General features: G+C 41.2%; 1 protein-coding gene across 7 annotated transcripts in view; it reads right to left on the minus strand.

Annotated features, from left to right (window-relative positions):
• GRIK1 (glutamate ionotropic receptor kainate type subunit 1) overlaps positions 1-13,216 on the minus strand; it is a 366,775-nt gene that overhangs the window by 122,487 nt on the left and 231,072 nt on the right. For all 7 annotated transcript variants that reach the window (XM_019654982.1, XM_019654979.1, XM_019654980.1 and 4 more), the window contains exon 4: positions 10,764-10,945. In XM_019654982.1, coding sequence (XP_019510527.1) covers positions 10,764-10,945 — 182 coding nt within the window. The remainder of the gene's footprint in view (positions 1-10,763; positions 10,946-13,216) is intronic.

Genomic DNA, 13,216 nt, shown 5'->3' on the forward strand with positions numbered 1-13,216 from the left:
GTATGATCAGGAGAAGGGAAGCTGAAACTAATAGATATTAACTAATGGAGTGAAAACCGATAGGGTTTAGTTTTAGCTTCATAAAACACTCTTTCTAGAAGAGCTAGGTTGCATTACCCAGGGGCACAACAGAAGAGATTACACTACTTAAGGAGTACAGACTATGGACAACAGAGCAGGGTGAGAAAAGATCCCTCCTGGCAGAATGAAATAGGCAACCTGGGAAACAGGAGAGAGTGGAGCTTTTGAAGGATTACATGAACCTAAAGAATAAACTCTCTGCAACATCCAGGGAGAACTGGTGGAAAGACGATGTGTAAGAAAGAATACAGTGGAAGAGGTTTTAATGACAAAGTACTGAACAAATCTAGAAGCTGGAAAGTTAACAGAGAATATGCGGAATACATTATAATCTTTTTGCATTAGCCTTTATTTTTTGAATGGTGGTGATAAAAATTGTACCTCAAATTTGCCTGAAGGTAACCTCTTGAGGTAAAGAGAGTCATGCAGCCATTAAACAGTGGTCTTGCTGGTCTCATGAGATTTCTATAGCTTAGTGAACTCTTCATGGTGTTGGGTCCTGTTCCTCAGCTTTTTTGGCTTTTTGGATGACATTATTATGCCAATTTATCTGATAACTATTAGGTTTAGCTAATAATTATTTATGGCATGGTTTCTCAGTGCCTTTGAACCTCCAAAGAACTTTTTAAAAATACTGATGCCTGTACCCCACCCTTAAACATTCTGATATATTTGGTCTGGGGTATGTTCTAGATATTGGTATCTGTTGAAAGTGCTCCAGGTAATACTTACATGCAGCTAGGGGCTGAGAGCCACTGATTTATATTAACAAAATTCATATTTTTAAGCCATAACTGTATTGACGGTAGTTACCTTTTGCTGAGTGCTACAACATGTCCCCTGCTATGAGAGGATCTTTACATACTATTGGGAAGGAAGTATTAGTCTCAACTTATAGATTTGAAAAATAGAGCATAGTTATAGCATTTGAACCCAGGTTTGAATTCAATCCTTGGGCTCTTTGTGCATTACTAATTTATTAATTGTTAATAAGAGGTTTGTACGGCAGGAATGTCAATAATTTGCACACAATCCTTCTGGACTCTGAGAACCAAAATAGGAGCACATGGTTGTTTAGAGAGGGCAAAGTTAGATCCATAGGAATTGGAGGTTTCTCTTAAAGAATGAATCTACCAAGCTTAGAGAGCTTGATAAGTTGCCCATCCTGTTTTTGAGGGAACTTCCTGGCCAAACAGACCTGCACCCAGGTCTGAAAGATTGTGCGTTGGAGGATGTTGCAGGTATTATGGGAAGCCTCACTCACTCTTCCTCCTTCCATCAGAAATGCAGACCCACATTGCTCTGCCATTACAACATCTCTTTAGATATCAAAATGAATTAGATCCTAGTTTTAAATCCCTTTGGTGATGCTTGGGAAGAACTTTAATCTCCTTAATGGAGTCATCTTTCATCAAGAAAGGGCAGTTTGTAAAAAAAAAATTGTAACTTATTTTTTGTTAAAGTTATGTAATAGACATAATAATATTTTGTGTACTAACGTTATAATGGCAATGGGCAAAAGATATGAAGTGCTTTTCAAGGCATGATAAACGATGTGTCCTTTCTACTTAATCAATGAGGGGGTCGGGGGAGGACAACCAGGAATTTCAAAGACGACAGGGATAGGTCTGTATTTTACTTAGAATGGACTGTTTTTTGAGGCTACCTGGAGCCTGGATGTGGAAAGGGGGGAAGGGAATTTGTGGCAGGGAGATCAATCTTTCTAGTATAGGATGATGATGAGGGAGATGGAGAAAAAAGAGATGAACTGAAACATATTCAGAAGGCAGAATAAAGCATTTGGTAACTAATAAATAGGAGAAATGAGGGAGATTCAAGTAGCTTCCTAGGCTTCTGGCATCAGTAATTGGATGGTGTCACCAAGACAGGCAGGAGAAATTGGTTACTTGGAGGAAGGATGAGGAGGGAGATGCAATGTGTCATTTGGCATGGAGATTTAATGACATTGGGTGAGATCTTCATAAGATAGGGAGACTTGGGGCTGGCCGAGTGGCATGATGGTTAAGAACTGGCTTGGGATGCCAGAGTGCCCCAGTTCGGATCCCACATATGAGGGCCAGTGACACTGCCCTCCACAGCTAAGATGCTGACGAACAGCTCAACCTGGAGCTAGGCTGCCATGAGTTGCCGGCGATGGTGTAGGCTGCAGTCCCTGTGGCAGTGGGTTGCCATGGGCTACCGTGTGTAGCCAGCAGCCAGCAGCCGCAGTGAGTGGCCGTCCAGAAGCCGGCGACTGATCTGCCTCTCCTGGGAAGAGCGCAATGATGGTGCCAACTTGGGCCAGTGAAGCAATGTCTTCCACAACTAGACTGAAGAACAAAACGACAGCAACTTTCTGTTCCCCTTCCCCCAATTCCCCAGCGCTGTTCCCATCCCCCCAATTCCCCAATAAAAATCTAAAAAAAAAAGATAGGGAGACTTGGTAAGTTGGGCTGAGAGAAGGTTTGGGAACCATTGTTGTGACCTTGTGAGGGAGGTGATGCCACGATAGCATTAAGATTGGGAAGCACCATATCACTCTTGTAGTTTTGCCTAGACACAATGCCACTAATAGCAATGATGATAATCTTCAACCTGGGACATTTCATACATCAGTGGTCAGCGCATGGCTTCATAGGCATTGTTGCATTTAACTTTTCTCAAATCAATGTGAGTTATGTACTATAATATTCCCATTTTACAGATTTCTCAAATAACAAACCACTAGGTCCTCTACTAACAACTTCATTTAATATGCTAGAGGTTTTCATGGTATTTTATTTCCCCTTTATCCTGGAACAGTCCCTAGCACACAGAAAACCCCCAATATATGTTATCAGAATAAACGTTGAAATCTGTATCTTACAGGATCACCCTTATGACAAACGATTTGGCTAGTAGTCACGGGGAAGTTAGGGTTGAGGGGTGCTTTTGGTTAAATCTTGCATTTTTGAAGGGTTAAAGAAGCAGATGTGGTTAGCATAGCAAAGCGATTTTTAACCTACTTCAGGCTTCAGGCTTCTTTAGGAAATCTGATAGAAGCTTTGAATCCTTTCCTCTGAAAAAGGCTCATTGAGGGGCATGACCATCCCCAAAAATGTAGAATAAAGCTAAAGTTCACTGATCCTGCCACAGGCTTAAGACATGCTTTGATATACGCTTCTTCAAATTCTTTACATGATTCCTTCTAAATTTTCCTCACTTCTATTGCAAGAATAATTTCTCTTATCACCTATTACAAATTTTGATGTAGCTAGAACTAAGTGTTAGAGCATTTCTGAGGCATATATGTAATTTTTATTAGCAATTCAGATAGAAACATATCTAAACCCTTTTTGTAATCTCCTCTTTGGAGTCTTTTGAGAATCCTCAAATGGGCACTCTAAAAATATGGACAAATTGCAAACTCTTTCAATAATTGTTGGTTATCCATAGATGTCAATAAATTTTTGTGTGTATTTCAAAACATACCCATGAACTACTCCCTACAACCAGGCTATGTGCTCAGGAAGTATAAATCAATTTTAATATCAGCCTGAGAGAAATCTAATTAGGATGAGACTGTGCTGCTAAAATAATGAGATAATATGCTACAAATTATCATCCAGTTAGTAAAAGTAGAAATTCATCATTACTACATTGTCAGGATTTATCCAAAGTTAACGAGCTCATCATCAGTTGATTGTTTAAAAGACCACCAAAGGACTCTAAGAACTTTAAAAAGGAATGAACTGTAATTATTTCCCTATTTATATGAGAGCCTGCTAAGTACAAGGCGATGTGTAAATTCTTCATGTCTAGAGTAGTAAGGGGGTCGTTGGTCACTTGTATGCATGGAGGCTCAGAGCTGAAGAAAACCTTAGCAAGATTAAAATCCAACAATCGTATTTTACAGATGAGGTGACTGGGTTGAAGAGGAATCAATAAACTTGATCAAAATAGCATGTTTAGAGCATCTAAGAAACTCAGGTCATAGGCACGTTAGAATCTGATTTGAAATTCAAGCTCTGCCATTGAGTGTATGACCTGGAAACTCATTTTTCTCATCTGTAACAAGGGATATTTTGAGAGGATAAAAATATATAATTTCAAATGCATAGCACATTCTGGCACATAGTGAGTATCCAATACAAGGGAAATATTTTATTCTATTGGGAAAAGAGCAGAATTTGCAACTGGGTCTCCCAACTTTGCAAGATTCTAGTCGCAGCCCCTTCTTGTTTTAGAAATTAGATTCTTGGTCTTCAACCAATTTGTAGGCACTGGATAGCAATACTCTAATAACATTTATTTTTAAGGTCTCCTTTTCCTTAAGGAAGCAGAGATTTGAATTGTTGGTTGTTGTTTTCACTTGTACCTTTATCACCTTCAATCAGTGCTCAGCAAATATGTGTTAAATAAAAGAATGAATTTCTCTACTGTGTCCATACCACGCTTTCTATTTGGCCATGGGCTTTTGATATAATCAGCATTTCCTCAGGATTTATTAAACTAGAAATGATGGGATGTTTGAAAATAAAATGAAACATCAGCATTCAAGGGGCACAAAGTTTAACTAAACTGTGTTCCAGGTTCCAATACTGTGAGACTCAGCTGACATCTTGGTGTACGTAACAGTAACAGAATAGGATGCTTTCTTTTACTCTTAAATCCTGAGGTCAGTTTCAAATCCCAGCCCAGCTATTTGTTGGCTCTGTGTCATTGGGAAAGCTACAGAATCTCTCTGAGCTCTGTCCATTCCTTGTACATAGAATTTTTCTCATAAAAGTTAAATGAGCAATGTATTTCACTTGCTTAGTGCCTGGCATACAGTAAGTGTTCATTAAAAGGTGGCTCTGACGGCCTGGGGCCTATTCTATGCACTGTGATTAGAAATGATGGATTTGGGTCAGCTGAGTGACTCGTTAAGTTGGCTTGGGACACCAGCTCTGAGCATCAGGGCCACCGGTTCGGATCCCACATGGGCCAGTAACGCTGCATCCTCTGCAGCTAAGATGGTGAACAACAGCTCAACCTGGAGCTGGGCTGCCGCGAGTCGCTGGCAACAGCATAGGCTGCAGTGGGGCTGCAGTAGGCTGCCGTGAGCTACCATGAGTGGCTGGCAACCTGCGTGAGCTGCCAAGAGCCGCCGTGAGCAGCTGTCCAACGGCCAGCGAGCAACTGCCTCACCTGGGAAAAATGCAATGATAATACCAACATGGGCCAGTGAAGCAAAGCCCTCCACAACTAGACAGAAGAACAAAAGGACAGCAACTTTTCTGTTCCCCTTCCCCAATTCCCCAACGCTGTTCCCCTCCCCCAATTCCCCAATAAAAATCTTTTTTTAAAAGAAGGAAATGATGGACTTGAATATTTGACTTAGTGGGTGCAGGTTCTAAACCTCAGCATATCACTACTATACTGCTCGACTTGGTGTTTTTTGTCCTGAGAGATGAAGACTGATGGTGCTTCTGTCCTGTGGTAACATGAATGGAAACCCCTCTAACTGCCTCTGCTTGCCCCAATCACAAGCATTCAGCATCACTTATATGAGGAAAGAATCAATGCACAAAATTATTTGATTAATCAATATTGCTTTTACATTTCCCAGCAGAGGGAAGCAAGGCATTAAAAAAATACATTTCCTCCCTGGCCTGTTTTTATATTAATAAAAGGGGGAAAAAAGGAGTACAAAAATGTTGATAGGAGAAAATGCAATAGAATTCTACAAAATATTTTGATGCTAAAATGTTTTATAGAGACTGATTATTCAATTATAGCTTAATACTCATTGCCACAAGTGCTGTGTGTATGTGTGGCTGTGTGGTTGGGGATTCCTCCTCTGATGCTCTTGTTCATGTAAACAAGACAGCCCATATTCTGAGTCAGAAATAGTATGTTCATGCTTGCCCACTGGCCACTCTCCAGCACAGGGAACCGACCCAGCCCGGGTTTAGCTTCCCTCCTGGATGGGGCACCGTAGCGTCTCTCCCTCCCCACCAGAGAACCATTAGGATTCTATCTACTGTGCTTGAAATAGTGACTTACTTTCCCAATCCTATTCCAGGATTTGAAAGCAACTGTGCCATTCTCCAAAGATGCAAGTTTATTTTCAGGAAGTGGAATTGTAGGCTCAAACGCATCACAGTTCTTAGTAATACGAAACTTCAGGGGTTGAATAAAGCCTTCGTTTCGAGGAAACAGGCACAGAACAACAACTTGCTGAGATGTGCGTGGCAGAGTTGAGAGCACAGCACACTGAGTGGGGTGGAAGGTAACTGATTTTAGAGATTACGGATTGAGAGCTCTTAGCACAGTTCTTGGGTCATTCCTTCATCCATTTCACTTATTTATTCAACAGAGCATACACTCTGTGTCAAATAATGTAGGAGGTGCTGGGGATTTGGGAGAACAAGACAAAGAAGGCTTCTGTCCTCTCAAACTTGCTGTAGAGTAAGGGCGATGGGTAACAAAGGAATCCACATAGCAAATTGGTTAGATTTTTATTGGGCTAATGGAACAACTAAGTAGAGTGCAAGGTCATAGGAAATGAGAAAGGAATGCCTGCTCCTTTATCTCTCAAAAGATAATCGTGAAAGCTTAGGCGAGGCTGACTTTGGGCAAGGATGTTCCAGGTGTCAGCAACTGCAAGTGAAAAGATCATGAAGTGGGAAAAGAATGGCACGTGATGTGGCAGGTGGAGGGCTTTTGAAATCGAGTAATGGAGGCTGGAGGCTGGCAAGGAGGCTGGAGAGAGAGGGGCTGGGTCAGGTCATGCGGGGCACAGGTTTGTGCATTAAAAGCATGCTCAGTACATGGTAGATGACACTATTTCTATCTCTGAGCTTCAATTTTCATTTGCAGAAGAAGGCGAATACCCAACCTATCAAGGGTTATTGCATCTATTAAAGGAGATGGTTGCTCATTGCCCTGCATGGCATTGGACATTCCATCTGTGGAATTTTCCTACCCTGTGCCTCATGTTTAAATTCATCTCCCAACAGTCCCTGGGGAGCTGGGGTTTCCACGTTGAAGGCAGGTTAAGGAGAGAGAGCAGCATCCTCCCAAAGCATCACAATGCCTGCTGGGAGGCGGTGGGTGGGCAGGGAGAGAAGAGGATACCAACTGACGTGATGGGTCTCATGTGCATGTGGCTGGTTGTTGGGGCCACACTCAGGCTGAAGAAATTCCCAAGGCGGTTTGCTCATATGTGCCTCTGTAGTTTAATCAAGTCCTGACATTTGAATTTCCAAATAATGTTTGGGAAATACCTTTTCAGATTCTCATAATATGGTACTTGCTCAATATGAGTAGAAATAATTATTTTGCTAGAATGATTAGCATGCCCAAGAATAACTATAGACTTTTCCCCAATTTTTACTTTTAGATAAATGTCAAGTGTCTTCCCTAAAATGCATGTAATTTTTTTCCTTGAAATTCATTAAAAAGTGGTAAAATATGATGAAGGTGCAGGGAAATAATGAAAAATGTGCACAAAAAGAAAGCCAAGTATACCTGGCAGAGAAACTTTTCTCAGCAATGATTACAGTCACCAAAGAAATGAAAGCTATTAATACTCATTTCATCTAAAGGGGACCAGCAGCAAGTAATGGTGTTTCTCCCAGAAATTTCTGGAATGAAATGGTTATCCATTCTGAATGGGGGCCCTTCATGGTTAAGTGGCCATCCAGGCTCTGAGCTCAGGTGGTCTGGAGACCATATGGCAGCCTGGCTATGCAAAGAGTGGCTTTGTATGGGGCAGGTTCAGTTTCCTCAGCTCTGATGTGAGAATACTAAATTTAGCTCAGGTAAATTCGAGATTGCTTGAGCTGATGTATAGAATAGCAGGCACTGTCACATCATTGGCACCTGGTGGGACCCTCAGTAAAGGACATAGATGAGTCTCCTTCCTTCCTTTTCTTTTCTCAGGTAAAGAGAGCTTGATTGAGTGGTGGCTGGACTTAGGACCTTCAACTCCTAACTCCTCAGCCCCTCTAGAGAGGCACTCACCAGACAGCTGCAGGGAAGGTCTCTGCCTCTGCTTCTACGGGCTGTTGGCAGGGCTAATGGAGCAAGTTAAACTGGGTCACGCAGAGCACTCGTGCCTCACTTTGACCAGAATAGAAAGGCCTGGGGTCTTTAATATCACTTTTCAAATCATAACAGCTTCTTGGAGGGCCACATAAAGCCCCATTAAGCCAACCTTGGTCTTCTATCATGATTTCAAAAAATAGCAGTTGCCTTCTCCCTTGCATTAAGGTAGGGCTTCCTGGAACCTTTTAAAAGGTTCCACCTCCTGATGTATGCAGGTCATTAGTCTAGAGCAAAAAGTGGATGAACATTCTCTAGTCACCTCCCCCAAGCCTCACAGCCAATCTTACCACTCACATAATTAGGGAAAGTAAACACAGGACAAACTATGATAAGACAGAGGATGCAGAAAAAAGGGTTCATGTCAATGGCTGGTGCAAAACTGAGCTAATCCCACTCTCCCTTATGCTGCATGCATTTCTTGGGAGAGCTTTTGTTAGAGGGATTTTGGGTTTGTTTTTTTGCAAACAGAAAAAAATAAAAAGAAAAAAATAATAAAAAGAAAAATCATCGGAATGATGTAATCTCTATGCTACCAGGAAAGAGCCACTTAAATAAAAGGAACAATAGGTCCACATTTACAGAAATGGAGGAAAAACTCTACCACGCCTACCATGGACATCTCTTGCCTATTCGAAGCCTGCCCTGTGGGAGACATATGACCTGCTATGTGAGCCAAATGGGTATCTAACCCAGAAAGGCCTCATCAGCAAATCATTCTCTTAAATGGAACAGAAGCCCTCAGCTTCTGTGGGAACAGGCTCTTGGGAAGAGATGGTTCTTTGCGTTTTGAGTGCTACACAGGAAATCTGGGTGTTTTTCTCAGGTCTGGTCCACACTCCATTACACACTTTAATGAACTGTATTAAAATTCTCCAAAGAGGCCTTAAGATAAAAAAGCTGCTGATTGTATTTATTTACCTTTAAAGTTCTTTTGCTGTTGACATCACTGCAACACGCCTGCTTTGCTTACTGAGAGATAATTCTAATATCTAAAGGTTTGTTAATGCAACTGTCATCTTGAAGTAAGTAACAGCTACTTTCCACCTCACTGGAGATGGAACAGTGCAGAGCAGAGAAAGGGCCTGGTGGGGTAAAAGGGCTGAGTGCCAGTGTCTGGCTGTGTGACTCTGGGAAAGTCATTTTACCTCCTCCACAGAGAAAGAGTTAGCTTGGATGATGTCTGTGATAGTTTTCAATAGCAACTTTAAATATTTCTTTGACTCTAAAGGGATTTTTTTAGTGTAACCATCCGGGAGGTACTGGAGACCTCTAGTTGACTTGCCCGATTGTCTGCTTTCAGTGCAATTAAAAGCTTAACTCTGAACTCAAGAGATGCCCTTCAAGTGTAGGATAGGAAACTGGAGAGTCAAGCTCGAAAGGGGATCCAGAAGTCTAGGGTCCTGCATTTGTCTGGAGGGGTCAGTCTCCCCAAGAAAGGGGTCCATTGCTAGTCAACCACATAGCACCCCCCAGACATCTTAAACAAGGGAGTGCAATAACAGCTTGTGTCATTTTAGGGAAGGACATTGTCTTATGCCACAGTAACCACTCGTAAATACCAAGAGACACCCATTAGGCCCCGGATGTAGAATCTGGCTATTTTTTTCATACTTTTCCCCCAATTCAATCCTCTGATCTTTTATTAATGCTTCTATTTTAAGCATCCGGCTAGCTTTCCCCACTGTCTTTAGCTATGCCTGAGTTTCTCAGTTGCTATTGACATTTTAGGCTACATAGTTCTTTGTTGTGGGTGCTGTCCTGTGCATTATAGGATGTTTAAGAGTATCTCTGGCCTCTAGTTCCTAGCTGCCAATAGCGTGCCACTGTCCTCAATATGACAATCAAAAATGTCTCCAGGCATTGCCAAAAGTCCCTGAGGGGGCAAAATCACTCTGGGTTGAGAACCACTAGTCTATGCTTTATCTTTTTTGGAATTCTGAATTTTCTTTCTTGAGGATAAGACCAATGCTAAATCCTGAAGTGCCCAGAAATTATTACCCTGTTGTTATTATTCTTAGCAATGCTGACATCTTTCATTTATATAAGACTTCACAATGTATCAAGTGTTTCTACCCACATTATCTTTGGAACTTAATGCGTGGCATCTCATTGTCTATAACAGATTAGAAAAGGAAGCATCTTTTCTGGGACTGCCCCTACACCCTGCTTCACTCTGCTTGGGATTCTGTATGTTTGACAAAAGAGGTCTTGCCATGAGGAAGATGTATTTAGGACAAGTCAGGCATTGTGTAAATGAAATCTGGCTCAGTCTTTTCAAGAGATTGAGAGAGAGAGAGAGATGCTTAGATGCTTAATCATCTTGAAATGCTATCTTCTCCTCTCCACATCTCCAGCATGATCTACACATCTCCCAGTGTGTACACAGGGCCACACATCTACAACTACGTATGAACAGGGGGCTTCAACCCAGCCATCCAAACTCCCTGAGCCCTTTGGCTCTTTAAAGGGGTTTTGAAAATGGCAATCTCCAGCCTAAACTGGACTGCCGCAATCTAATCATGCTGCACTAAGTAAACCCAGAAGGCATTTTTGAGAAAGAGAAATGAACATTTTCCCCATACTTCCACTTCCTCCCTACCCCAGCTTACCTGCTTAAGGATTTCAGCAGCTGTTTCATGTGAACAATCAAATATCACGTAAAACTCCTTGCCCTTCTTCATCTCCTTGAGTAAAGGCTTGGCATCTTTATTCCCAGAGGGTAGCTGGCGGATTTTGATTTTGATGTTATATCTGGAGGGAGCTTTGATGAGCTCTTGCAGGCGAATTAGACCTAGAAAATGACATCCAATCATGCAACCGATTGCTCTGTCAAAAGAATATTTGTTTATTGCCATTTACAATCAAACTCATATCATTCCCCAACTGTATCAAGAGGCTTCCTATCTAAAGGTCACACTATTGACTTCTCATTTGTCATTGCTCTTTCTGTGTGAATTATACTGTATTTGCCTTTTGCGGGTAAGTGTGGCTAGGAAGCACAATTTTCCCCAGTGCAGTTTGAATTTATTTGGAATGCAATTGTCCTCTCCAGCTTGCAACCAACACCTCAAATGTTTAACAAGTTAGTCTGTAACTGTAAAACTTTTATAAATAAAAAGTTGCCTGAAGTTTCCAAAAGTGTTCAGTGAAACAGATAACAAACAAAACAAACAAACAAACAAACAAACAAACAAATAACAATAGAATACAATTGTAGAATCCCTTGGGGCTCTAAACCCCTGTACATCTTTCATCAAGTATTTATATATAGCATACTGTTTACCAGCTAATTTGTTGTGCTGCTCTATATAAACTTCCAGTTCCTGCTTTATAAACTATAAATGGCTCATTATATTCTCTTTCTAATATGATTGCACATTAAGTTGGGAAATTCTTTCTTGAAAAAAAGACCATAGAATTTTTAGAGATGATGATGATAAAAGCAGAAACACTTTAAATTCTTTAAAAATCCACCATTAGTAATGGTAGGAAAGTGTATACAGCCAACTCACTTGACGGAGAATGTTTGATTTGCCACAAGTATGAATCTACTGAGCGGTGCCATTTTTTAACAGGAGTGCTTTGCTAGGGCAAGACAAACCGCTCCATAAAGCCTCCATCTCATTTCCCCCGACATTAACGGTGCTTGCTACACTGCATGATGTTGCCTCTCAGTCAACAACTCCCATCACACTGGAAAATTGACTTATTTTTTTTTATTACACAGTTCTGTGACTTCAGGATTTGTCAGCTTCAAGTAATCAATAGGAAATATTAAACTTTATTAGTATTCAGATGGAAATTGTGGGATGCACCGTGCAATATACAGCATGGAAACCAGCTACCTCTGGACTTAATGCTTTTTTCCATTTTCTTGTTTTATTTTTTTAGTCTCCCCCCCCCTGCACCCCCCTGCCCCCAGAAGCCACATTTGGAGGGCTCACATGTTATAAGATTCCTCTAACATTATGCATAGGTTTGGTTCTGATGTACAGTAAATTTGTAATTAAGCTACTCTTCAGAGTCCAGTGGAAGGGGGCAAGGGAGGGAGGACTTGGAGAACCATATCAAAATGTAGTGCTCATTATCCTTTTTAATGTTTTAACATGAAAATAGAAAATGTTAGAATGATAGCCTCCCTGGACTCTTGCTTCCTTTCAAATCAGTCAACATGGTTGAAGGCTCTAAAGTACCAATAGCAAGCTCACTTGCCCTCTTCCAGAATCACTCGTCCTGGGCCACTGATGAGTACGAAAAATAGAAGAAAACCAAGCACAAGGACTTGTATGCTTGTTACTCTCACAATAATCCTAGGAAGCCAGGATTCTTACCTTCATTATTTCAAAAAGGGAAACCAGGGCTCAGAGCACTTGAGTAACTTACTAAGGGCTGTGAAGGTAGGAGAAGCCATGGGTTCAAAGTGTTGTCTTTGAGCCCAGCCCCCCGTTTTCCCTTCAGCATCCTGCTTTACAAATGGAAATTGTTGGTGCTGAGGGAACAGGTATGGCTTTGGATTATTTGATGAGATAGGGAAAAATTTGAAACGGGGACCCATTCTCCTTTCTCATTTACTCCGGTTGTTTGTGTCTCTCCTGTTTTTTTCCTGTCACCCTCCTGCTTGGCAACTGCATACATTTTTTTTTTTTAACTTGAGCATGAACACAGGAGAGCTCAATGTAGCCTTTCAATAAAATAGGGGAAAAATGTCAGAAGTGCACTTCATATGCTGTCATGAAGTGCTCCTTTGTTCTTTGAGGAATGGAATGTCAATTTTGAAGTGTGTCTTTCTTTTCATGATGACTTACACACACGTTTATAGCATTTACAGTGGACTATATTTTCTCACTTTATTCATTCATTTTTATAGAATAGCATTTCCTGGATGTTCATTTTATGCCAACCACTGAGGGTGTGACATAAACACATCTTGCTTTGAGGTCCTCACAGCTCCATAGATGGATTTTATCCCATTAACTCTCATGATGTGGATGCAGCATAAGCTGCTATTAATTTGATGAATTATGAACTGAGGCTGATGGAGGTTGGAGCAACCTGCTCAAGG

Source organism: Hipposideros armiger, unplaced genomic scaffold (genome assembly GCF_001890085.2).
Source record: "Hipposideros armiger isolate ML-2016 unplaced genomic scaffold, ASM189008v1 scaffold_233, whole genome shotgun sequence".
In the NCBI taxonomy this organism is placed as follows: Eukaryota; Metazoa; Chordata; class Mammalia; order Chiroptera; family Hipposideridae; genus Hipposideros; species Hipposideros armiger.